At 38.3% G+C, this 23,612-nt stretch overlaps 10 protein-coding genes across 10 annotated transcripts; 6 read left to right on the forward strand and 4 right to left on the reverse strand.

Moving 5' to 3' along the window:
- Positions 1-2,105: 2,105 nt before the first annotated feature.
- Positions 2,106-4,160, reverse strand: VPS1 (dynamin-like GTPase VPS1; the record flags this gene model as incomplete). Its single annotated transcript, XM_022818565.1, has 1 exon — positions 2,106-4,160. The coding sequence occupies one exon, from the start codon at positions 4,158-4,160 to the stop codon at positions 2,106-2,108; it is 2,055 nt and encodes a 684-aa protein (XP_022675219.1).
- A 109-nt stretch (positions 4,161-4,269) lies between these two features.
- PAP1 (polynucleotide adenylyltransferase PAP1) lies at positions 4,270-7,563 on the forward strand (the record flags this gene model as incomplete). The annotated part of the gene is made up of 2 exons (XM_022818566.1): positions 4,270-4,279; positions 5,144-7,563. The coding sequence occupies 2 exons, from the start codon at positions 4,270-4,272 to the stop codon at positions 7,561-7,563; spliced, it is 2,430 nt and encodes an 809-aa protein (XP_022675220.1).
- Positions 7,564-8,866: 1,303 nt separating this feature from the next.
- On the forward strand, positions 8,867-10,606 carry MUP1 (Mup1p; the record flags this gene model as incomplete). The annotated part of the gene is made up of 1 exon (XM_022818567.1): positions 8,867-10,606. The coding sequence occupies one exon, from the start codon at positions 8,867-8,869 to the stop codon at positions 10,604-10,606; it is 1,740 nt and encodes a 579-aa protein (XP_022675221.1).
- Positions 10,607-11,000: 394 nt separating this feature from the next.
- RSC2 (chromatin structure-remodeling complex subunit RSC2) lies at positions 11,001-13,739 on the forward strand (the record flags this gene model as incomplete). The annotated part of the gene is made up of 1 exon (XM_022818568.1): positions 11,001-13,739. One exon carries the CDS (start codon positions 11,001-11,003, stop codon positions 13,737-13,739), a length of 2,739 nt encoding a protein of 912 aa, XP_022675222.1.
- A 514-nt stretch (positions 13,740-14,253) lies between these two features.
- ADE13 (adenylosuccinase ADE13) lies at positions 14,254-15,702 on the forward strand (the record flags this gene model as incomplete). The annotated part of the gene is made up of 1 exon (XM_022818569.1): positions 14,254-15,702. The coding sequence occupies one exon, from the start codon at positions 14,254-14,256 to the stop codon at positions 15,700-15,702; it is 1,449 nt and encodes a 482-aa protein (XP_022675223.1).
- A 194-nt stretch (positions 15,703-15,896) lies between these two features.
- On the reverse strand, positions 15,897-16,652 carry LST7 (Lst7p; the record flags this gene model as incomplete). Its single annotated transcript, XM_022818570.1, has 1 exon — positions 15,897-16,652. One exon carries the CDS (start codon positions 16,650-16,652, stop codon positions 15,897-15,899), a length of 756 nt encoding a protein of 251 aa, XP_022675224.1.
- Positions 16,653-17,295: 643 nt separating this feature from the next.
- VPS38 (Vps38p) lies at positions 17,296-18,700 on the forward strand (the record flags this gene model as incomplete). Its single annotated transcript, XM_022818571.1, has 3 exons — positions 17,296-17,319; positions 17,473-18,641; positions 18,691-18,700. 3 exons carry the CDS (start codon positions 17,296-17,298, stop codon positions 18,698-18,700), a joined length of 1,203 nt encoding a protein of 400 aa, XP_022675225.1.
- A 24-nt stretch (positions 18,701-18,724) lies between these two features.
- Positions 18,725-20,470, reverse strand: DCR2 (phosphoprotein phosphatase; the record flags this gene model as incomplete). The annotated part of the gene is made up of 1 exon (XM_022818572.1): positions 18,725-20,470. One exon carries the CDS (start codon positions 20,468-20,470, stop codon positions 18,725-18,727), a length of 1,746 nt encoding a protein of 581 aa, XP_022675226.1.
- Positions 20,471-20,773: 303 nt separating this feature from the next.
- On the reverse strand, positions 20,774-21,049 carry KLMA_30079 (centromere DNA-binding protein complex CBF3 subunit; the record flags this gene model as incomplete). Its single annotated transcript, XM_022818574.1, has 1 exon — positions 20,774-21,049. One exon carries the CDS (start codon positions 21,047-21,049, stop codon positions 20,774-20,776), a length of 276 nt encoding a protein of 91 aa, XP_022675227.1.
- A 306-nt stretch (positions 21,050-21,355) lies between these two features.
- STE11 (mitogen-activated protein kinase kinase kinase STE11) lies at positions 21,356-23,563 on the forward strand (the record flags this gene model as incomplete). The annotated part of the gene is made up of 1 exon (XM_022818575.1): positions 21,356-23,563. The coding sequence occupies one exon, from the start codon at positions 21,356-21,358 to the stop codon at positions 23,561-23,563; it is 2,208 nt and encodes a 735-aa protein (XP_022675228.1).
- Between the last annotated feature and the right edge of the window lie 49 nt (positions 23,564-23,612).

Genomic DNA, 23,612 nt, shown 5'->3' on the forward strand with positions numbered 1-23,612 from the left:
CATTGCTCAGTTGACTCGACAAACTCTGCACTAACGCTTCCGTGTATGTCTAAAATCATTGAAGCCACGCCCCACAGTTATTGCATACACGTGATATGATATTATTTTCTCAAATCGTCATAGTCATCATTAATTATCCGGGTAATGTATTTATTTGCGTAATATTTGAATTAATTAATGACAAAATAATTGCTAAGCACTGATCGGATATATAACTGACATTCCAGTTTGATGTTTGATGTTTCACGTCGCGTTGATCGTAATATCAGTTGCATTATACTCTCACAAGTTCACTAGATTTTTTTGCATTACTTTGATTCATTATCGAGATGCTAAAGCCTATCATGTCAAGTTGCTTCATAGAAGTATTTTTAACGCTGTGTTGTTCCGAATACAAGACTAATACCAATAATTATATAGTCTTATGCTAATGATCTACGAATATGTATAAAGGTTTCTACAAGTGTTATTTAAATCTTCATTCATCATTTTTTTCCTCAGGGTTGTGCTTTTAATGAATCATCATTCTTCGTTACATAAACAACACGCTTTTATAAACACCCCAGGGAGAGCTGAAAGTTGTAAAACTAGCATACTTTTAACATTTCAGCAGGTTTTTTCTTAACACTTTAATATTGAACCATCCATTGCTCTGCCTAGTAATCACGGTCATTTATATAGGTGTAGTAATAACTAAATCTATAATTTATTTCCCGTTCTCGACAAAGATATTTTTATTTTCGGAACAATATAAAACTGAACAATTTTTAATTTATTAAATAATTAAAAATTTAAAATTTAATATATCTAACATTATTTTTAAATAATATTTTGAAAATTATAGAATCATACAATTTTATTTTTTACTTTAAAAAAATAAATTATAAAATATATTTGGATTTTAATTTTTAAGATTTTGTCACGTGAGCTAATATTATGACAAGATATGTCTCATATACATAATCGAATATATAGCATTTAATGAGCGATATATTGCTCAGGTTTCGTAGCAAACTAAATGTATAATCATTTTTTTTGCAATAAAAGTTCAATTGGTACCTAAGGGGCTTTCATTTAGAGACATTCTGTTTGTTTCCATCCCTCCAGTGATTTGCATTCTTTTACCTTACATTTACTTTGAATTAATTTTATCTTTATTTATTTTTATTTAATTTTATTTTATTTTATTTTATTTAATTTTATTTTATTTTATTTTATTTAATTTTATTTTATTTTATTTTATTTTATTTTATTTTATTTTATTTTATTTTTATTTTATTTTTATTTTATTTTGTTTTATTCTAGGTTTTTTACTTTCTCGTCTATAACACTGTGAATTTAACGCTAAGACTAACAAACTAGAAGAACAGCAACTATAAAAAGGGATACAAGTGAATCACCTCTATGACGTTTCATTTTATAAAATTAACACTCATAATGGCTTAAAAGCATTGAATCAGAACCTCTAGACTGTCATAATCATAATTAATCAATTATACGAAATTATATATCTCAATGTCTAACATTTTTCAAAGGACATTATGTTATAGCAAATTCGTTTATATTGCATTTACATCACATGTCCCTTATAACCTTAAACCGGTGTGATCTATTGAAGATGGTATCTCATATGGTTAAGCAATTGATTAGTAGTTTTGCTTAAAAAGTGTTCTTATATTTCGTCATTAAAACGTAAGTCTTAACTTTCAAAACCAAATATGCATAATAATACCAAAATAATCAATAAGTTTGAAAATAGTTAATGAGGCATAATTTATTACCAACTCTAGCTAAAACTAAATAGCAGGTTTAAAAAAGATACTTTAAATACCGGATTCTTCCTAGAAGTTGAGGAATACCTGGATCATCTACTGTGATAATATGCTATACCGCCCGAATACCGTAAGTAGCCTTCCAAAAAAATACATAAAAAATAAGATTCATTGGAGTATGGAAAATAAAGTACTAAGCTGCTATTACGAGAAAAAATTGTGTACTTAATATAGATGTAACGACACTTTTCTCGTTAGGTATTTATCAAACGGTCAGATATAAAGAGTAAGTAGAAGACTGGCGGTTAGGTTTATAGATACAAGTATATTGATTTAAACTGAAGACACGATCTCACTAGCATGCGACAAGATGTTAACCATCTTTTGACATTCTTTTCTTCTTTGAGTAGTCAAGTCACTTTCCTTTGTCAATTCTTCAAGGTTTTCACCACTGTATAGCTTTTCGAGTAAAATCTTTTGAATATCGTTTTTACTCTTGACAATCAACTTAAGCATAACAGCCTTTGGAATGAAATCTGCGACAGTTTTCTTGACAATGTTGAAGTAACTGTCGATGAGCAACTTAATGACTTCGGTTTCTTGCTTTTCTCTTTCAGTCATTTGACCAGTAGCTTCTAGGACATTTGGTGGGTTTTCCAAAACAGATGCTCTAGTCTTACTCTTTGAAGAGAAGAAACCACCGAAGAAGCCAGATGGTCTAGTTTCTTCTGGTTTTGTAGGCTGAGTTGGAATTGGCTTACCAGTCTTTGGATCCACTTGGCGTGGGTGCAATCTCTCTTCAACCATGGCCATGGCTTGGGAACCCTTCAAAAGGTCTGGGTGAGCAGTGTTAATGTATGTTTGTTCAGATTTGATTACGTCTATAACGAATTCGTTAGTAGGAATGACTGCTTCCTTCAGGAATTGGATGAAGTTGTTAGAGATTGCGTCTCTTAGACTTGGGTATCTGCTGTATTTTGGTTGGTTGATGATTTGTTTTAGAATACGAACCAATTCGTCAAACACTAGAGTGACTAGACGTAGAGAAGGTTGCTCGAATCTACTAATTTGCTTCTTGACCAACACTTCGAAAGCTTCAGTACCAACGAATAGAGAAGGAGCAGAACCAGAACAATTGTACATGATTGTTCTGATATCAGAATCCTTGATTTGGTCGAATGGATCTAGCGCATACACACCGTTTTTGAAAATTTCGTGGAAGACGAAAGAGACTCTGGCACCACCAGATAGTTCCTTACTTGTAAGTTCCTTAGCTTCACCATCTAGTATACCTGTATACTCCTTTGAGAAATCTGTAATCATGCTTAAAACGATAGAACTAGCGGAAGATAGAGACTCTGGACCCAAATTCAACAACTCAGTTTGGTATTTCTTCAAAGTGACCTCAATCTTGTGCTTGATGTCCGGTAAAGTTTGTCTGATGTGGTGTAATAGAATGGAGTTCAACTTCTTGGTCAAGTATGGGGTACCACAGTACATAGCCCTTGCACTATAAGAGGGGTGGTTTTCAAAGAACTTCTTTTCATCTTCTAAAGCAGCTCTGATAGTCTTGTTTTGCTCAATGTCTCTTTGACCTCTATTGATAACCGGAATGTAACCAAACTTCAATGGAATGACTCTCCCGGCCAAAATGTCAATAACATCTGTACCCTCGTCCATCAAATCAACCTTGGTCAAGACACCAATCGTTCTAGATCCATCTGGATCAACTTCCCTGGCCAACTTCAAACCATCACTGTTGGCCAAATCCGCATTGGCAGGATTCACAGCCAAGATAATCGCATTTGGCTTCTTGATGTAGGTCAAAAGCATATCCTTGATCTGTCTCTCAATGTCCGCTGGCTGATCACCAACAGGAACCTTGGTCAAACCAGGCAAATCAACCAAAGTCAAAGTCAAAACATGTGGTGAGTAAACTCTAAGCGTAATTGGCACGGCAGATATCCCTGCGTTCTTACCAGTACTCTTCTCGGTCTCTGAAACAATCTCATTCCGAATCTCGTTGAAATTGTAGAATTTCTTGCCCGGTAAATGTCCAAATTCACCCCATTCCTCCGCATTATCCTCACTCTGACCACCATGTGCTTCACTGTTCTTCAAATCCAAAAGATCCTCCGTAGCTGACTTCGTTTCCTTCTTCACCCGGCGATTAATCAACTGCAAAATCAACGGTCTTCTTGTCACAATACCAGTACCACGAGGCAAAAAGTCCCTCCCAACGATGTTCTCCAAAACAGAACTCTTACCAGAACTCTGAGAACCAACAACAGTGATCTGTGGCAAATCAATTGGTGTCTGAGACCCACCACCTAATGGTGCCAATGCATCCTGCAACTTGTTAATAGTAGAAATCAAACGTTCATCCATCTTCACTGATCTAATTCTTTCTTCACCAGTATACCGGATTCCACTCCTTTTCTATCCTTCAAGATCTAAGTATACAAGTGTATATATAAAACACACTGTCTCTTCTAAAATGTATAAATGTATCAAATTATATCAAATTATACCATATTTATTATCTTGGTTTTGTTTATATCAAAAGGGTATCTTCCTAAATATAAAGAAAAACCGTTCTTTACGATAATTTTCCCCTTTTTCGCCACCTTTTCTTCGCGGGAAATAAAACTTACCCGGCCACACATATCCAGGTCATTTTAAACTCCACCAAATCGCCAAAGTGTCGGTCGTCGTCACACGCGAAACGGGCAAATTTTTGTACTGTAAACGCGCCAATTTTGTTGTTTCGTAGGGGGCCCCCTTTGTAGAAAGTTCGATTGTGACGTTTTTTGCAAAGTTAGAAGCATTTTTTTTTAACATTTTTTGGTCTGAACAGCAGATTTGGTCGGTCGAGAGAACAAAGCTAAATAGAGTTCAAAATTTTGTACTGATTGTGGTTTCTGACAGATTGAGAAAAAGGTTTACAAGAAGAGCAAATTGTTAGGTTTTGTTTATTTTAGTTTTTAGTGCAATTAGGATTAGTTTAGGATTGTGTGTTTGCTTTTACAAATTATTAATAATTGTTAATTAGTGGAGGAAGGATTGTAGTAGCCATAGCCATAGCCATAGCCATAGCCATATCTAAAGCGGTGAGATCCAGAGTTGAACAGAGAAAAGAAGTAACGAGATTTGAGTATCTTTATAAGCAATTGAATTGAGTAAGCTTTCCTTCAAGTGTGATACTACAATATACTTATATCACTCCTTTCCATTAATTGCATAGTGTTCAGGAAGAGAGAGATAGTGAGTGCAGTTGTGCGTTTTGTGTGAGAAAGGAAAGAGAGAATTTGAATAATTGGTAATTCTTGATTCTTTTCGAGTTCATTGCGCGGCGCTCAATTATAATACAGGGACAGTGTTTGGCGAGCAAGTAAATTCCATAAGCTCGGATCTTGCAGAGCTCAAGGTTTCTGGCTGCAGTGTTACTTCTGAACCAAAGAAGAAAAAGCTCGAGAGCTCAAACGAGAACTCAACCGGGAACTCAGACGAGAATCAGACAACGATTATAGTTGGGAAAGACCAGGAATTTGCATCTAGTGTTAACGAAAACAGTTATACTCATCATCATCAGCAGCAGCAGAAGCAGCATCAGCAACAACAGCAGAAGCAGCAGCAACAACATCATCACCACCATAATCAGCATTACCAAAAGCAAAGTAAGCAGCATTTACAGCAGTACTTTGTCAATTACAACCAACAAGGACTTCATTACGTGTATTTCTCACCTACAAGTTCGCCAGTAGCTTCTCCAATTTCCAGGAGACACAATAGCAACTATAACAGTAGGAGATCGGCTTCAACAGACCATATTCCATCCTTGCCTTACGGAAAGACAACAGGAAGTTTAGATTACCTAGAAAAAGCTAGAAGCAGAAGTACACCAGACTACAGAAGCAAGACTTTCCAGAATACAATGTCACAAAAGAAGATATTTGGTGTTACGGGTCCTATATCTACGGAAGGACCTACGGCAGCCGAGAATGCGTTGAACGACTCATTGATCCAACAGTTGAAGAAGGAAGGGTCGTTCGAAACAGAGGAAGAGACGGCTAAAAGAGTCGTCGTTATGGAAACATTCCAAAAGCTAACACAAGAATTTGTATATCAAGTATCAAAGAAGAAAAACATGTCTGACGGTATGGCCCGTGATGCTGGTGGAAAAATCTTTACTTTTGGTTCCTATAGACTAGGGGTTCATGGACCAGGCTCCGATATCGATGCATTAGTTGTTGCGCCGAAACATGTAACTAGAGAAGATTTTTTCACCGTTTTTGATAAGCTTTTAAGAGAAAGACCTGAGGTTGAGGAAATCGCGTCAGTCCCCGATGCATTCGTTCCTATCATTGGTATAAAGTTCAGTGGCATATCTATCGATTTGCTATTCGCAAGACTTGATTTGCCTCAAGTCCCTATCACATTGACTTTGAGCGACAAGAACTTGCTAAGAAATGTGGATGAAAAGGATCTAAGAGCATTGAACGGTACTAGAGTGACAGATGAGATCTTGGAGCTAGTGCCAAACAAGACTTCTTTTAAAATTGCTTTAAGAGCCATAAAAATATGGGCAAAGAGAAGGGCTGTTTACGCAAACGTGTTTGGGTTCCCTGGTGGTGTGGCATGGGCGATGCTAGTAGCTAGAATTTGCCAGTTGTACCCTAACGCTTGCAGTGCGGTAATATTATCAAAATTCTTCCAAATCTTATCTCGTTGGAAGTGGCCACAGCCAGTCCTACTAAAGCCTATAGAGGATGGGCCTTTACAAGTACGTGTATGGAACCCCAAGATTTACGCCCAAGATAGATCACATAAAATGCCCGTCATTACTCCTGCATATCCCTCTATGTGTGCCACACACAACATTAATGAATCGACCAAGAAAGTTATTCTATCTGAATTGAAGAGAGGTGTAGAGATTACCCAAAAGATATTCAGTAACGAACTCTCTTGGGGTGATTTGTTCAAAAGACATAACTTCTTCTTCAAATACAAATTCTACCTTACCGTTATGGTATCTACCAAGGGCACAGATGAACAACACTTGAAATGGAGTGGTTTTGTTGAGAGTAAGCTCAGGTTGTTGATTCAAAAACTAGAGGTACTACCGGGCATCAACCTAGCCCATCCATACATCGAGCCCTATCAATCAAGCTACATCTACAAGAATGAGGACGAATACAAAGATATTATGAACAACTACGGAACACATAAAACAGAGCGTGCATTAAAGAAATTCACCAAAATCACTGAAGAGAATAAGGACACAGAAGAATCTAAGAACGCAAACCAAGTTCACATTTCTACTATGTTTATTGGACTTGACATCAACACAGAAGAAAGCAACAAAATCGATATTCATATCCCATGCCAGGAGTTTTTCAACTTGTGTCGGTCGCTACCAGAGTATGAGGATCCCGAGATTTTCTCCTTGATAATCAAGTATGTAAAAGTACACGATTTACCAGATGAAGTCTATCAAGAAGGCGAAACGCGTCCTGTTAAATCGAGCAAAAAGCGGAAACCAGAAAAAAGCGGAGAAAAGAGCAAGAGACCTAAATCGGACCCATCTAGTGCCAATTCTACCGCTGAGAAAGCATCGGAAAAAGAAGATGCATCCAGCAATGGTGACAAATCTGAATCGAATAACAAGCAGCCTTCGTCAGAAGACATTACACAAAATAATCTCAACGACGGCTCTAACTCCGGCTCTAATCCTAAAGCTCCTGCTAGTAACGGTATTTCAGAAGGAGCAGTGACTTCAGTAAGCCAATAAATAAGATGAAGATGACAAACCAGCCAACAACTAAGAAATCAGAAACAATATAGACCTAAAAAATAACCACCCCCCCTTATTAAAAAATAATATTAAAGAATAGTAAAAAAAATACAAACAAACATACTAACATTATAATAGTAATTCAATTGTGTGTACTGTACTGACTATCATCCTCCCCATACGCCCACGAATACTATTACTGCCATCGTTTATCACGCTGTATCTGACGATGAGATTCGAGTAGAACTGAATCAACTGATCAAATGTTAAATCATCACTCAGTTGAAACAAAACAAGGGAGACAGAGAATCAATGCAGGCTTACATATGGATTCAAACAAAAGCAATATCGCATGTAACGTAAAACTACATAAAACTAATTAATTCTGACCACAAGCGCGGCTTCTGCCATTTACCTAATCGAGCTCAAACGAAGACAAAGCTCAATCGATCAATCGATCGATCTTCACTACTCCTCTAAAACACTATGCGAGTCTGCTTGCTAGCAAAAAGATACAAAGCTGTGGCTCATACTACATATAATCCGGAGTACAATATTCCTTTTTTTCGCCGGTACTAAACAGGCTTCACGGCATCTTGAATGTCCTCAGCTAAAACACATGCGGCTCTATTTTCATTTCTTTTCGTCTCAAAGGATTTTCCGGGACTGCTTCTGTTTCTTCTTTTTATTTCTTTTTACTATTTTTTTCCTTCTTTGTAGGGACCCTCCGTTTGACACAATGTAGGATGTTTGTACTGTACGGCACTTTAAGGTATGCGTAGAAGGGAGATGCCCTTTTAGAAGAGTTTTAACAGTCTGAAAGGTGCTTATGGAATGGCACTTTGTAGCAACCGGATCTTCTTCCAAAGGGCATCTCTGTTGACTACAAGTGTGGCAGTGAAGGCCGGTTTTGAGCGGTTGTTGGTGTGCCGGAGTGTGTACTATAGTGTGTATTTCAGACGCCATAGTTTGTGTTATTCATAGTATTTCTTAATAATGTCTAGCAGTTCGTGGTGGCTGACATATCGTGTGTCGCAGTCATTGGAATGAGCGGACTAGTCATGAGTCTAAACTGTGTAAATGTGTGCTGTGGATGAGTAGATGTTGACTATTATATATAAATGTAATGAGATTGGGAGTGGTAAGGCTGTCGGATGAAGGTTAGGATTCAGTTTTGAACTAGCTTGATCTACATATTGGGGACATTTCATACACCATTCACTCACTAGCGGAGCTATAGGATCTATCCAAGCCATTGTGTTACTAGGAATATTAGTAAAGGATACAAAAAATAGATATAATGTCTGGAACTCGATCGTTTCTGTCCCAATTAAATGTGTTTAACAAGGAGAACTACAAGTTCACCAGTGAAGTAAAGAACCAAGAAGGAAGTGAGAGTGGTGTTTCTAATTATGATGACAGTGGCTCTGTAGAGAATGGTGAGCATTTTGATGTCGAACTGGATAAAGGTTCCAAGAAGCTTGGTCTAATATCGTGCATTGGTTTAATTTGCAATCGTATGTTGGGTACAGGTATTTTTGCTGTGTCGTCTACAATCTACAGTTTGTGTGGATCTGTTGGTTTGGCCTTGATCATGTGGGCCGTTGGTGCCATCATTGCATTAGCTGGTCTTTATGTGTATATGGAATTTGGTACCGCTATTCCACGTAATGGTGGTGAAAAGAACTACTTGGAACGTATATTTCCGGCTCCAAAGTTCTTTATTACATGCATGTACGGAGCTTACATCTTTTTCTTGGGATGGGCTGCCGGTAACTCAGTGAATACCGCTGTCATGTTCCTAACGGCAGGTAATGCTAAGGTGACAGACTGGAACCAGAGAGGTCTTGGTGTTGCTGTTGTTGGTTTTGCATTTATCGTGAACTCGGTTAACGTCAAGCTAGGGTTATACATTCAGAACTTGTTGGGTATTTTCAAGATTGCCATTGTGTTGTTCATTACAGTTACCGGATGGGTTGCTCTAGGTGGTGGACTAAAGGATGGATACAAGACCAACAACTTCCATAATGCATTCGAAGGTACTGGTGGTGCCACTGCATACGGTATTGTGAACGCTTTGTATAACGTCATTTGGTCGTTTGTTGGATACTCCAACGTTAACTATGCTCTTGGTGAAGTCAAGAACCCTGTCAGAACCTTAAAGATTGCTGGTCCAACGTCATTGATATTTTTGGCCATTGTCTACATCTTCGTGAACATTGCATATTTCGCAGTCGTTCCTAAGGAAACATTCAAGACATCTAAGCTAATTCTAGTTGCTGACTTCTTTGATATTGCTTTTAAGAATGAACATGCTAAGACAGCTGCTTGTGTGTTTGTTGGTTTGAGTGCGTTGGGTAACGTCATGTCCGTGATTTTCTCCCAAGGTAGAATTATCCAGCAATTGGGTCGTGAAGGTGTGCTACCATTCTCTAGTTTCTTCGCAAGTTCCAAACCTTTCGACTCACCAGCAGTGGGTCTATTCCAGCATTTCATTGTGTGTCTTGTAACTATCATTGCACCACCAGCTGGTGATGCCTATAACTTTGTGTTGAATTTGATTTCATATCCAATGAACATCATCAATTTCGTCATCAGCGCTGGTTTGCTGTGGATTCATTGGGAGCGTAAACAAGGCAGAACTGTGTGGGAACCTCCAATCAAGGCTGGTATCCCAGTTATCGTATTCTTCGCGCTCGCTAACTTATACCTAATCATCGCACCATACGTTCCACCATCTGATGGTGAATCCGTCTACGAGCACTTACCATACTACATCCACTGTGTGGTTGCATGGGGTGTATTCGGTATCGGTGCTGTTTACTGGCTAGTATGGGCCAAGATCTTGCCAAAGATTGGTAAGTATGAGTTGGTAAATGAAGAAGTCATCGGTGAGGATGGCTTCTGGAGACAAAAGATCATCAAGAAGCCCCTAAGCGATACTGAGGTCATTGAGGAAAATATAAACCTTGAAAAGAGTAGTAGTTCAAGTGGCTATGACAAGCAACTAACCTCCCAAAACACCATCTCCATTAATTAAAGAGACCATTACTGAACTTAATATGTATATATATATTTATATGCGCACGGAAATTAAACATTTTATAATATTTGAAATTTCATATTCAACCGATAGACTTAGACACCCCTTTAGTCCTCACCTCTTTTCTTATTTTCTATAGTCAGCCAGCTAGCCAGCCATCATCATCTCCTCTTCATTCAAACTAGCGAATCACGTGATACCAAAAACAAATCCTTTAAAATGCCTTCGGATTTCGTAAAAAGCTTTAAGATGAAAAAGTACACCAAGTTGTGAAAATATTTGTTGTTTGCAAATAACAAAGTAAGAACAGCCGGATTAGGTAGGCGGCAAAGTAGCGGCTATTTGCAGGATTGAAAGCTAGCAGAAACTAGAGGACGATAAAGCTTATAGAATGTCGAGCAAAGTACCTCTTAAGGAGATTATCAAACCGTTGGTAAACATTATCTATGAATTGAAGGAGGAAAATGGTCTTGAGATTCATCCTATCTTTCATCTCTTGCCACCACGTCGCGACTATCCTGATTATTATCAGATAATTGAACATCCAATTAGTTTGAGCACCGTTAGGAAGCGTATGACTCAATATAAGAATCCACAAGAGTTTATAAACGACTTGGCGAGGGTGACATGGAATGCCAGGGTCTATAATACTAAAGACTCAGATGTGTATCATTACGCAGTGATATTGGATAAGTGTGTTAGAGAGACCATCATACCAAGCTTGAAGAAAGATTTCCCCAATGTGAGATATCCATATTTGGGACCATTACCAGATGAAGCTCCTCTCGAAGGCGTTGAAATTGAGGAACCAGAGAAGCAACAGAAAGCGCTACCTAAACCTAAACCAATGGCGGAAAGCCCTTCGCCTGTATCTAATAGTACTTCTTCAAAGACACTGCCATTGAGTAGCCTGAATGAGACTCCTACAAAGGATACATTGAGGACTGGAAGATCGTTAACGGGGCTCGAAAATATTCCTTTGACACGTTCCCCTGGCGGATTCCGTACTACTGAAGAAGAATACAGACTAGCTGCTAATAGGAAAGAGGCTGAAAATAGAAGTAGCAGTGAAGATACTGGAACTGGTGCTAGGAAGGCGAACACGCTCACTAAGATTCGTTTGTCACAAATGTCCCCTCCCATCATCAACACATCGAAATCTTCTACTCCAACCCCACTTGCAAACAAGTCCCATGTGGAGAAGAAGACACATATGAAGCGTGGTAGACCTCCGGTCATCGACTTACCTTATGAGCAACGTATCAAAAATGTATTGAAAGGGATGAAAAAAGAGGTGACCCCTGATGGAAAGGACCTCATAGCATCAAAGTTTGAGAGATTGCCCGATGAGGAACGTGAACCTCAATACTACAGTGTTATATCGGATCCTATCTCTCTAGATGATATTAAGAAAAAAGTGAAGCAAAGGAAATACAAGGATTTCCAGAAATTCCAAGAGGATGTCATGTTAATGTTGAATAATTACAGGATGTATCATAGAACTCAACCTACGGAGCTAAGAAGAGCAGCCGACTTCGAAACTTTGTTCAATGCCCACTGCCAACACGAATTATCAAGACCAGATATCGATTTCATGACCGATGGTGAATTGAAGTACCCATTAGAAACCGTTGAAGTCAATGGCAAATCATATAAAATCGGTGATTGGATTTTACTCCGTAATCCAAATGATGAAACTAAACCAACAGTAGCACAAATATTTAGGCTTTGGTACACGTCTGATGGAACCCGTTGGTTAAATTGTTGTTGGTATTTGAGACCAGAACAGACGGTGCATCGTGTGGACAGGTTATTCTATAAGAATGAAGTCGTAAAATCAGGTCAGTACAGAGATCATTTGGTTGAAGAAATCGTCGGAAAGTGTTATGTGTGTCACTTTACCAGATTTCAACGTGGAGATCCTGACGTGCCTATTGAGGGACCTCTATTCGTTTGCGAATATCGTTATAATGAAACAGAAAAGGTGTTTAATAAGATTAGAACTTGGAAAGGTTGTTTACCAGAAGAAATTCGTGAAATAGAAGATCCTACCATTCCTGTTGTTGGAAGAAAGTTCTATAAATACGAATCGCCAATTAAACATTTGTTACCACCAAATGCAACAGTGAATGACCCATTACCTCAACCCACAGAAGGTGCAGTGAATGCTCCACCATTGGTGGGTGCAGTTTATTTACGTCCTAAATTGAGAAGAGATGACCTTGGTGAGTATTCGACATCAGATGATTGCCCCAGATACATAATCAGACCTGGTGACCCACCACCACCAGGTAAATATGATGACGAAACTGGTACTGTTATTACAAACCAACACCCAGGCACGACAGTACCAAGAGGACCACACCGTTTATCTTCTCTAACAAGAAATATGCAGCAAACACCCATTACTACTCGCCAGTCCAGACCCACTCAATATTACCCTCCACCAGTTACAAAAGGCCAACATCCTAGTCCACCATTACCACTACCACCTCATCAGCAAATGATGCAAAAGCACCAACAGCAACAGCAGCAGCAATTACAGCAACATTTAATGTTGCAATCTCAGCAAGCAGGGAACCAGGTTCAAGTGAAAAGTTCTGGATCTGGATCTGGATTTGCTGAGGGCTCGAAACCAATACCATATCGTTCGACAGCTATCATCAATGATCTCATCTCGCAGATGAAGGCACCGGGTGCACCAAATGCAAATGTGTCTGTAGATGCACCAGCAGCTGCTATATTGCCTATACCATTGACTAAAAATATCGAATTGTTACAAAGAGCAGACTATAACAGCCAAATACGAAGATTAGGGAAAAATAACGTGCCTAAAAGAAGAAGAGCTAAAGGTGAGGTTATATGGTTCAAAGGACCCAGTGTCGTTGTATCAGAAAGACTAATAAACTCTGGAACTGAGACTCCACTGAATAGATGGTTTAAGAAGCAAAAGGTTGAAAAGTCTGAGCACGAAAAGGAAGGTGCACAAGCTACAAGTACCGAAGACAATGAAGACGAAACTGAGATTTATCCAGGATCCTTCCCTAAGGGATTAAGACCCAGCTTGGAATACATGGCATTCAAGCTACGCCAACAACAAGCACAAGAAACTCAGGTCATCTCTCCATAGTTTCTTATACACTTACATACATATGTATTACGTTCACTATTACCTTAATAACAAACCATGTAACCATATATTTTCAAAGCCAAACATTTGCCTAACTGGCTCTATAACGGCCTTCATTCTACAGCCGTTTCCTCTTCAAGCTCGTCAACAACCACTCTGAGTATTCTCCGAAATACTAATCTATATTTCCAAGTCAAGTCAAAATTCTTTTGACTCGCGTCGCTAAGCACGAGTCGTCATAATTAATTTTTAATATTTTTCATGATGCGTAAAATAATCCTGCAAAGGGCATCTCGGTACTATTATTATTATATATAGCGGAAGCATAATATTGTATTCTTTCTTAGAATTGTGAATTAGCCAAAAGGTAATTGTAAGCTATTACAAAACACCTATTATTCACAACTATTCTTTATAACCTTTCCAAATAAGGAAGCATTAAGCCAGGAAAACTCATTTGGTCTTTGAATTCTTTAAAGGGTAGAACTACAATTATCAAAAAATATATACCACGATGTCAGAATACGACAAGTACACTACACCTCTATCATCTCGTTATGCTTCTGAAGAAATGTCTTCCATTTTCTCCTTGAGAAACAGATTTTCTACTTGGAGAAAGCTTTGGTTAAACTTGGCTATTGCTGAAAAGGAATTAGGTCTTGATGTTATTAGTGACGAGGCTATCGAGCAAATGAAGGCTCATTTGACCATTACCGATGAAGAAATTGCAGCTGCTTCCAAACAAGAAGCTATTGTCAGACATGATGTTATGGCTCATGTCCATACTTTCGGTGAAACCTGTCCTGATGCTGCTGGTATTATTCACTTGGGTGCAACTTCCTGTTTCGTTACCGATAACGCAGATTTGATCTTCTTAAGAGATGCGTATGATATTTTAATTCCAAAGTTGGTCAATGTTATCAACAGATTGGCTAAATTTGCTATGGAATACAAAGACTTGCCAGTTTTGGGATGGACTCATTTCCAACCTGCTCAATTGACAACATTAGGTAAGAGAGTTACACTTTGGATCCAAGAATTACTATGGGATCTAAGAAACTTTGAAAGAGCTAGAAATGACATTGGTTTACGTGGTGTTAAAGGTACAACTGGTACTCAAGCCTCTTTCTTGGCCTTGTTCCACGGAAATCATGAAAAGGTTGAGGCTTTGGACAAGAGGGTTACCGAATTGTTAGGTTTCTCTACTGTTTACCCAGTCACTGGTCAAACATACTCCAGAAAGATTGACATTGATGTTTTGGCACCATTGTCTTCTTTTGCAGCTACTGCTCATAAGATGGCTACTGATATCAGATTACTAGCTAACTTGAAGGAACTAGAAGAACCATTCGAGAAGTCTCAAATTGGTTCCTCTGCTATGGCTTACAAGAGAAACCCAATGCGTTGTGAGCGTGTTTGTTCATTGGCAAGACATTTGGGTTCTTTATTCAGCGATGCTGTGCAAACTGCTTCTGTCCAATGGTTCGAGAGAACCCTAGATGATTCTGCCATCAGAAGAATCTCTTTACCAAGTGCCTTCTTGACTGCTGATATTCTTCTTTCCACTTTGCTAAATATCTCTTCCGGCCTTGTTGTGTATCCAAAGGTCATCGAAAGAAGAATCATGGGTGAATTGCCATTCATGGCAACTGAGAATATCATCATGGCCATGGTGGAACACGGTGCATCAAGACAAGAAGTTCACGAAGCTATCAGAGTGCTGTCTCATCAAGCAGCTGCCGTCGTTAAGGAACAAGGTGGTGATAATGATTTAATTGAACGTGTCAAGAAAGATAAATTCTTCGAACCTATCTGGAATGAATTGGACTCTCTACTAGAACCATCAACTTTCGTTGGCAGAGCTCCTCAACAAGTGGAAAAGTTTGTTGCTAATGATGTCCAGACAGCCTTGGCCCCATTCCAACAATATATCACCGATGCTGAAGTTAAATTGAACGTCTGATGACAATAATAAGAGAACGAAAAGATTCATACACTTATATTAATGACAACTAAACATCTTTCTCTTACGAACATCGATCAAATAGATGTACTGTGAATAACAATGTATAGTAATAAGGTTTATTTTAGCAGGCTTAATAATGCACATTAATCAAATATCATCATCATGACTAGCTATTATCTTCGATTTTACGTCTATAAAGTATTTACTCCATCTGAACTTTCTGAGTTTGAGTTAGCGGATGCAAGTCTTTTTAAAATATAAGTATTCCACTTATGAATCTTGAGAAATATTAAGGAATCACCTACAATATCAGCCAAACTGACTGGAATCTTTTGTTTGTTTTCCCTGAGGTATGTCCCGCCCATTATTTGGGTGAAATCCGTCTGTAATTTATCCAGCATACCTCTAGATTGTATTTTAATGTGTGATATTAGCTTTGTGAATGATTCAATCACGAATTGCCAATTTTCCGCTAGGATGTTAAATGCGTCTTTTTCGCCAGACGATTCGCCTTTTTCAAGACTTAAAATCAAACAATATCGTCTCTCATTCCCACGAGCGTGTACATCTTCAAGTTTAAAGCCCATAGCTAAATTAAGACCCCTATGCTCGTCCCAAAACATAAAAGGCGAACCATCGTAGCTCATGTTCTCTTCAGAAAACGTCTTTTTAATGATCAAACTTAGCAACTGATACCGCACGGAAGAGTATTGAGTTGATACACTATAAAAGTCATCAAAGGTAGATCTGATAGAGGTTGCATGCTCATTTGTGTCCGGAAATTTCAATAAACATGAACTACAATAAGAGTCTCTTGGGTATTCTGGTAATAGTAACTCATTGCAGTTTTCCAGGCTTGAAGCTAACTGTGTAACCATCAAGACGCTCGGGCCATGCTTATCACAAAAATGGGTTAGCGAAAGAAACCCGATATCTAATACGCTCATATTAACTTACTGGTAGTTTTGTAGCGATGATTTTAATCTGAAGCTACCCACAATGCAGCTTATTGTTTGTGTTATATTTAGATATAGTGGAAACACCTTCAAACAGTTGACTGCACCTAATAAGCTGCCATGAAAGTATTGTACAAGCTATTCTCCAAATCAAAACCAAACAAAATCAAAAACAAATCAACTAGCTTAACGTAAAGGATCTAAACGTACGCTTGTAAAGGAAGGCACAACAAGCTTCTGATATTTGACAATTTTAATAGCAACCTTCACCCAATTATAACAGCTCTTCTAATGACTCCTATAACGATCAAAACTTCGCCTGGACGCAATATATCCGAATGTTTAGAACACTTTATACTTAGGAAGCCATGCAGCAGCACTCAGGATATGAATACGAGCCAGGGACCTGATCTCTTTCTTTGTACTGAAAATGAGTCGTTTATCATAGTTTGCAGTGTGAATTCTCTATGTAAAACTTAAATAAATGGATCTGATGCTTTCTTTAAGTTGAAAACATTTAAAGCGTGCTAAAAAAAGAGGAGAAATCCATAGCATATTGGCATAACGGTCATGAAAACTGCTTGTTTTCATTCTTAGCTAAGTACTACAACATTCAGAGTGCTCCATTATATGGATGACTGAATCGGAGGGCACACATGTATGTTCAATGTGCTTCTAATGCAATTGGGTTGGTTTCCGGTCAATTATTTAATTGCAAAACGAATCAAGGTTTAGGGTCTATACTCATTTACTAACATATAAAAGAATAAGAGCCGAATAATCGACTCTTACTTCTACTTTTGGGTTACAGAGTAGAGTACGGCATTTGAAATCAATATCACTGGCTAATCTCTCATTGATTAGGCGACATGATGCACAATATTGGTTCAGATTGTTTCCTTGCTTTGTTGTATTGGAGGACATTCATAACAATCCAATATATGTAACCAATACCCAAGATAGCCATTGTTCACTTCTGCAGTATGAAGATATTAACGAGATACAATGCAGTGATACTATTTTCGGAGTAAAGGTTATAGGGAAGTTTCCTGAACAGACTGTCGAAAAAGAATTGCGGAACGAATGGGTAGTCTTGAACCATTATCGTGTTGTTTTGAAGAGTTTAGTTTGGATAGGAGAACATATTGAACTTTTATTCAATAGCAACTGTAACTTTGAACAGTTTTCTCAGTATAACATACCAATATTTGAATTCAACGATGGGTTTTATATGCTTCCGCAACATGCTGTATTTTTTAAGGTAGAGCCTAGGAAGCAGCAACAACAGCAGAAACAAGAGATGCTAGTTAAGAAGTCATTTAGTTTCAATGGAATGTTAAAGATTAATAAGATCTTGCAATATATTTCTCAAGTGAAGCAGGAAACAACCAAGTTTGCAGAGTATATTAGTGAAAATTACGAAATTACTGGCGAAGAACAGAAATACTTTCAGGAATGCATAGAGAAGTACAGAGAACGTATACGAAGATTAAAAGATACCTTAGAGACTCTTAGTGGAGAACTGAATGCTATATCAAACAATGATTATGACGAGACGAGTTCGTTAACGTCGCTATCAATGTCAATGTTAGCTAACGATGACTATGGCTCAGAATATTCAATCTTTGCACAAGACAAAACCAAACTAAGAAGTTTACAAGCCAAGAAACTATCCCAATTTTTCAACATTATATCTCATTTAAAATTATCAGAGTTTATTAATTTAGACGAAGCAAAAGAAACTGAAAACCCATTCTTCATTGAACTTAAACCTGTTTTCTTTGAGAAGGTTATTGCATCATGCAACAGCGAAAATAACAGTACCAACAGCAGTAATGTTAGCACGGAGAGTATAAATTCACAACTGGGGTACTACCTATTAATCATAAAAGTTCTATCACAAAATATTTTAATGGTTCCTCTACCCTACAAACTTTTATTTATGGGAAGTGCTTCAATGGTAGAAGATGAATTGCCTTTGTATACACAAACGAAACAAAACCAAGAGCATAATACCAAATTACAACAGGCAATTTTAAAGTTCAACATGAATATTAATCAGCTCAAGCAATATATGGAGAACCATCGTTGACCAATTTCTGATGACCAAAGGTTTTCTCTGGGGAGCCATTTAGACGCTTCCAAGAGTATATATTTTTTTTCTGAGCATCAATTTCAAATATTCTGGCACGTCTTTCTGTCCCGCCATAACCCGCGTATCCTCCCTCACCCGTGCCTCCACCATAGCATAGCCATACTCTATTATTTTCCTTTTCGTTCAACACGCAGAAGTCGTTACAATGATCATGTCCGCATGACGTAACAGACACACCTAACTTGTGAAGCGTTTCTATACCATGTGAATTATACTTAGGAGCAGTAATACCCTCTTTGAAAGTACCTACCATTCTATTGCTGTACTCTGACGGAAATTCTCTATATTCCGGAATCGGTATATGAAAGAATGCCATCGATAACAATTGTTTAGAATCTAAGGGTTGTTTGATAGAATCATGAGTATTAGCGTATTCCTCCATATATTTCCACTGCTCTTCTTTTATCCAGTCATAACCAGGGAAGACCTTAGAGTTTTGAGAATACTTATGGGAGTCCAAAAAATATAATGCCGTAACCGTCTTCCCTTTGTTGTCTTTAATTTCTCTTACATAGTTTCCAACCCCAAATGTATTATCATCTGTATCGCTAGGACCTATTTGGAATAACGAGTAGGGCAATTCACTAACAATTTTAGATAATTGCCATCTTGACATTGATCCTTCATCGTCATGATTACCCCAAACCATCGCCCATGGAATTTTTCTCGCTATGACCGGAGCCAAAACTTTCAAAAGTGCAGATTCTGAGTCTTGTTTACATTCATCACCCATTATCTGGTCTCCAGTGAAAACAACCATCTGCGGATCCTCAATATCTAATACGGAGTCCATGAATTTTAGAGTCTTCGGGTCTGCTTCACAAACATCGTGCTTGGGGAATTCGTCCCTACATCTTCCAACGCCTACGCTAAAATGAAGATCAGCAAATTGCACTATTTTAAACTTTTGCTTATAATTCAGTACCAAGTCCTGAGTAGTACTTGAATCAGAGCTCAAAGAAAGAGTTTTGGGGCCATTGTTGTCCCAATAAGTCTCTGAAATATAGCTAGGAAATCTGACATTGCTCAATGGCATATCTTTATTCAAATTCCAATTGGGTCTTGGATCAGTAGCATCTTCTCCAAACAAAACAGTAAGCTTTGAAATAAACCTCACGTTCTCCAAAGAGCTTTCATCAAGGTTATGAGCTTCTATACACATGTTTCTCAACGGATGGTCACATATTCCCTTTGAGTTGCTTCTTATTGATGTTAGACCTTTGAGTCTTATACCAGTCGGCACGTTCTTCACATCTGTTACCGATTTGATCTCAAACACATCATACCATATGAATTCCGAACTTCCAAACCAATTGTAGTGTTCAGAACCCAAAAGATCCTTATTAACTACAACCCTTTTAATGTTAGAAATATGCACATCACCAGAGCCAATGTTAAGAGTACTTTCTTTGAAAGGACATATCCTTACCCATGTTGCAAGGTGATAGCAGCGCTGTAACCCAAAATTAACTACTATACCATTCAAAGGGGCTTCTGGATCTCTTGAATAGCGGCTGAGAACACCGCCTTCACCGTTTTTTAACAGTAGCGTTATATTTCCATGTAAATTGAAGTAAAATAACCCGACAACCAACAGTGTCACTACCCCCAGATACTGGACCAACCGCGTGTATTTCTTAGGTAGAGCAACCATAGCAAGTATTATGATGGGTGTACACTCTCTAATGGCTATGTTTTGTGCTAGTATATTTCTGCTTTTGTTGCTTGAACAAAGGATAGATTGAAGATGTAATTAGTTTAACCTTTGGCTTTTAATAATAATTAAGAGTCAGGATTAAGGTTTAGATTGATGATCTTGACATAACATAAAAAATAACCTTTGATATATTCATTTACCATGAATTACATACGCTCATAAATATATATAGACCTTGCATAACATTACCTCATGTTTTTTTGTTCATTCCCAATGGCTTAGCTGACTGCTATACTGCAATCATTTACCTTCACCTTCCTTTCGTGCTTCGTCACTCTTACTTTCGGTGGCTTCCTGAGGATGATGATGCTTAGGAGTCTCGACTGTGGGTCGATGTCCTCCATTCTGTACCAGTGGACATCCGTTGGATGTTGTATGCTCAGAAAAAGGCTTGCTGTGATCCACAGGCATATATAAACGGGGTTTTCTAAGGGTTTTAGGATCCACTTCCACTCTTCTACCACCCCTGTTGAACACTAGGTTCCCTATGTCACTGTTATCAGCATCTACACCCATTATGGACTTGGTATGGTTGAAATTCTCGCCTGAGAATGCAAAGATATAGCTTGTGTTATGTATACTTCTGTATTTCTATATATAATGTTTAAATATAGAAGGAAAGGGCAGTGGTAATTCTAAATATTTCCGAAGCGTTAAATCTTCATGTTAACCAAACGAAACTACATATTGATGTGGAAAGAAGATATACTTGAAGCGTTCAAGAGTGTCAAACAGAGATTTCCATCAGAATACGTTGAACATTTAGGGTAAAGCTACCATAGAGCGTGTAGTCTATTTTTTTTTGTTGGTGAATAGCTAATAATGAGCAGCAGTGTTAGTACTTCAAATATTGAAGTTCCGTTCGTTAAGCGGTTCCTTGAAGAGATCAACTGCGAAGAACATTTGGATGCATTTGAGAAATACAAATTGTTAGATGAGGCTCGAATCTATTATTTGGACAGGGAGATTCTTGAAGAGATTGGAGTTAAAGAGATTGGAGATAAAATCAAGATTTTGAAGCGTTCAAGACAACTTAGAAGAGAAGCATCTGGGTTTGATCCGAAGAAGGAACTTATTGAAATTACAGGTAAGATTAATGCGTTGAACTCGAATCCTCTTTCTATTAATGAAGAACTTGTAAGCGACAAGCATAGTGTGATTTTTGTGTTGAATGATGGGTCAGCAAAGAAGGTGAACGTGAATGGTTGTTTCAATGCAAATTCCATCAAAAAGAAGTTGATTAAACGTCTACCACCTGAGTTTATCTCTATAGACCCAGTGACGAAAGAGCCTGTTTATTCCTCGCAAGATTACGATGTGTTTGTGGTGGACTATACTAAAAATGTGCTGCATTTGTTGTACGATGTAGAGTTGGTTACGATCTGCCATTCGAGCGACCGCTTGGAAAAGAATAGATTGATCTTTGTAGCGAAAGACCAGACGCCTAGTGAGAAAGCCATATTTACATCAAAGAAGGTATATCTAAAGACATTGAGTGTAATGCAGCAGATGGGATCACAACATGGGACTGGAAGGCCACTGTTGTCTGCTCCAGGAAACAACGCACTAAGGATCGAGAATAGAAGCGATGATATACGAGAAATATTTACCCAGAGGCCTCCAACAGAGTTGATCTCAACCAATTTGCCCGAATACTTCCCTCATACTGATATTAACCGTTTAAAGAAAACACTAAGAAACTCAATGAGGCAATCGATTCGTGCCAGCATGATAAAGGGCAAAAACGGGTCTCTGGTTTCTTTAGCCGGCTCGAATAAGATTGGGGATATTTTAGTAAATCAATCACAGGCTGTTGACCGAGCATTGTTGGAGAGTATTCAAAATGCTCCTGCAGTTACTCAATCTAATTCTCATACCGGTAATAATGCCGTTCCATTACGTACGAACTCAATCGGTGGATCCGAGGGCTCCACGGCATCTTTAACGTCGTTAATGAAACGTACATCCATTTCATCAAGTGGTGGACGAACTGCTTCCAAACCAGCCAATGCTCACAGGTCAAGATCCACATCTGGGGCTTCTGACAATACCAGCAGAATTGAATTGTATAATACGGACACTGACAGTGAAGGTGATGATGACGATGCTGAAGACACCATTTCGTTGCCCACTAAAGTGGAGGCTCCAAAATCGTGGCTCAAAGGTGCCAGAATTGGTAGCGGTAGTTTTGGAAGTGTATATTTGGGTATGAATGCCGAAACTGGTGAGCTAATGGCAGTTAAACAAGTCAAAATCCAGCCAGCAGCAGTGTCAGCCGGTGTTGTACCAATTGCAGAGGATTCTAAAAAGGCACAAAGTCCCGGAGGAACAACAGCAATTAAAAATACCTCCCAAATACACAGAAAAATGATCGACGCTTTGCAACACGAAATGAATATCTTAAAAGAATTGCACCATGAGAACATAGTTACTTACTACGGATCTTCTCAAGAGGGTGGTAATTTGAACATCTTTCTCGAATATGTGCCAGGTGGTTCTGTTTCATCTATGCTAAATAACTATGGGCCATTTGACGAACCCCTTGTTAAGAACTTCACAAGGCAGATTCTAATCGGTTTAGCATATCTACACAAGCGTAATATTATCCACAGAGACATCAAGGGTGCAAATATCTTGATTGACATAAAGGGTGGTGTCAAAATTACAGATTTTGGTATTTCTAAAAAGCTGTCTCCACTAAATAAACAGCAGAATAAAAGGGCATCACTTCAGGGTTCTGTATATTGGATGGCTCCTGAAGTCGTTAAACAAGTCGTGACAACCGAAAAAGCAGACATATGGTCAGTTGGGTGTGTGATCGTGGAAATGTTCACAGGAAAACATCCGTTCCCGGACTTCTCACAGATGCAAGCCATCTTCAAGATCGGTACTAACATCACACCAGAAATTCCATCATGGATTTCCGAAGAAGCTAAGTCTTTCCTTTTGAAGACTTTCGAATTGGATTACCGTAAGAGACCAAGCAGCTTGGAGCTTCTTCAAGATCCATGGTTGAATACTGTACTATAGGAGTTCATTAAAATTAATATCACGTGACTAAATAAAATATATACATATC

This window comes from Kluyveromyces marxianus, chromosome 3 (assembly GCF_001417885.1).
Source record: "Kluyveromyces marxianus DMKU3-1042 DNA, complete genome, chromosome 3".
NCBI lineage: Eukaryota > Fungi > Ascomycota > Saccharomycetes > Saccharomycetales > Saccharomycetaceae > Kluyveromyces > Kluyveromyces marxianus.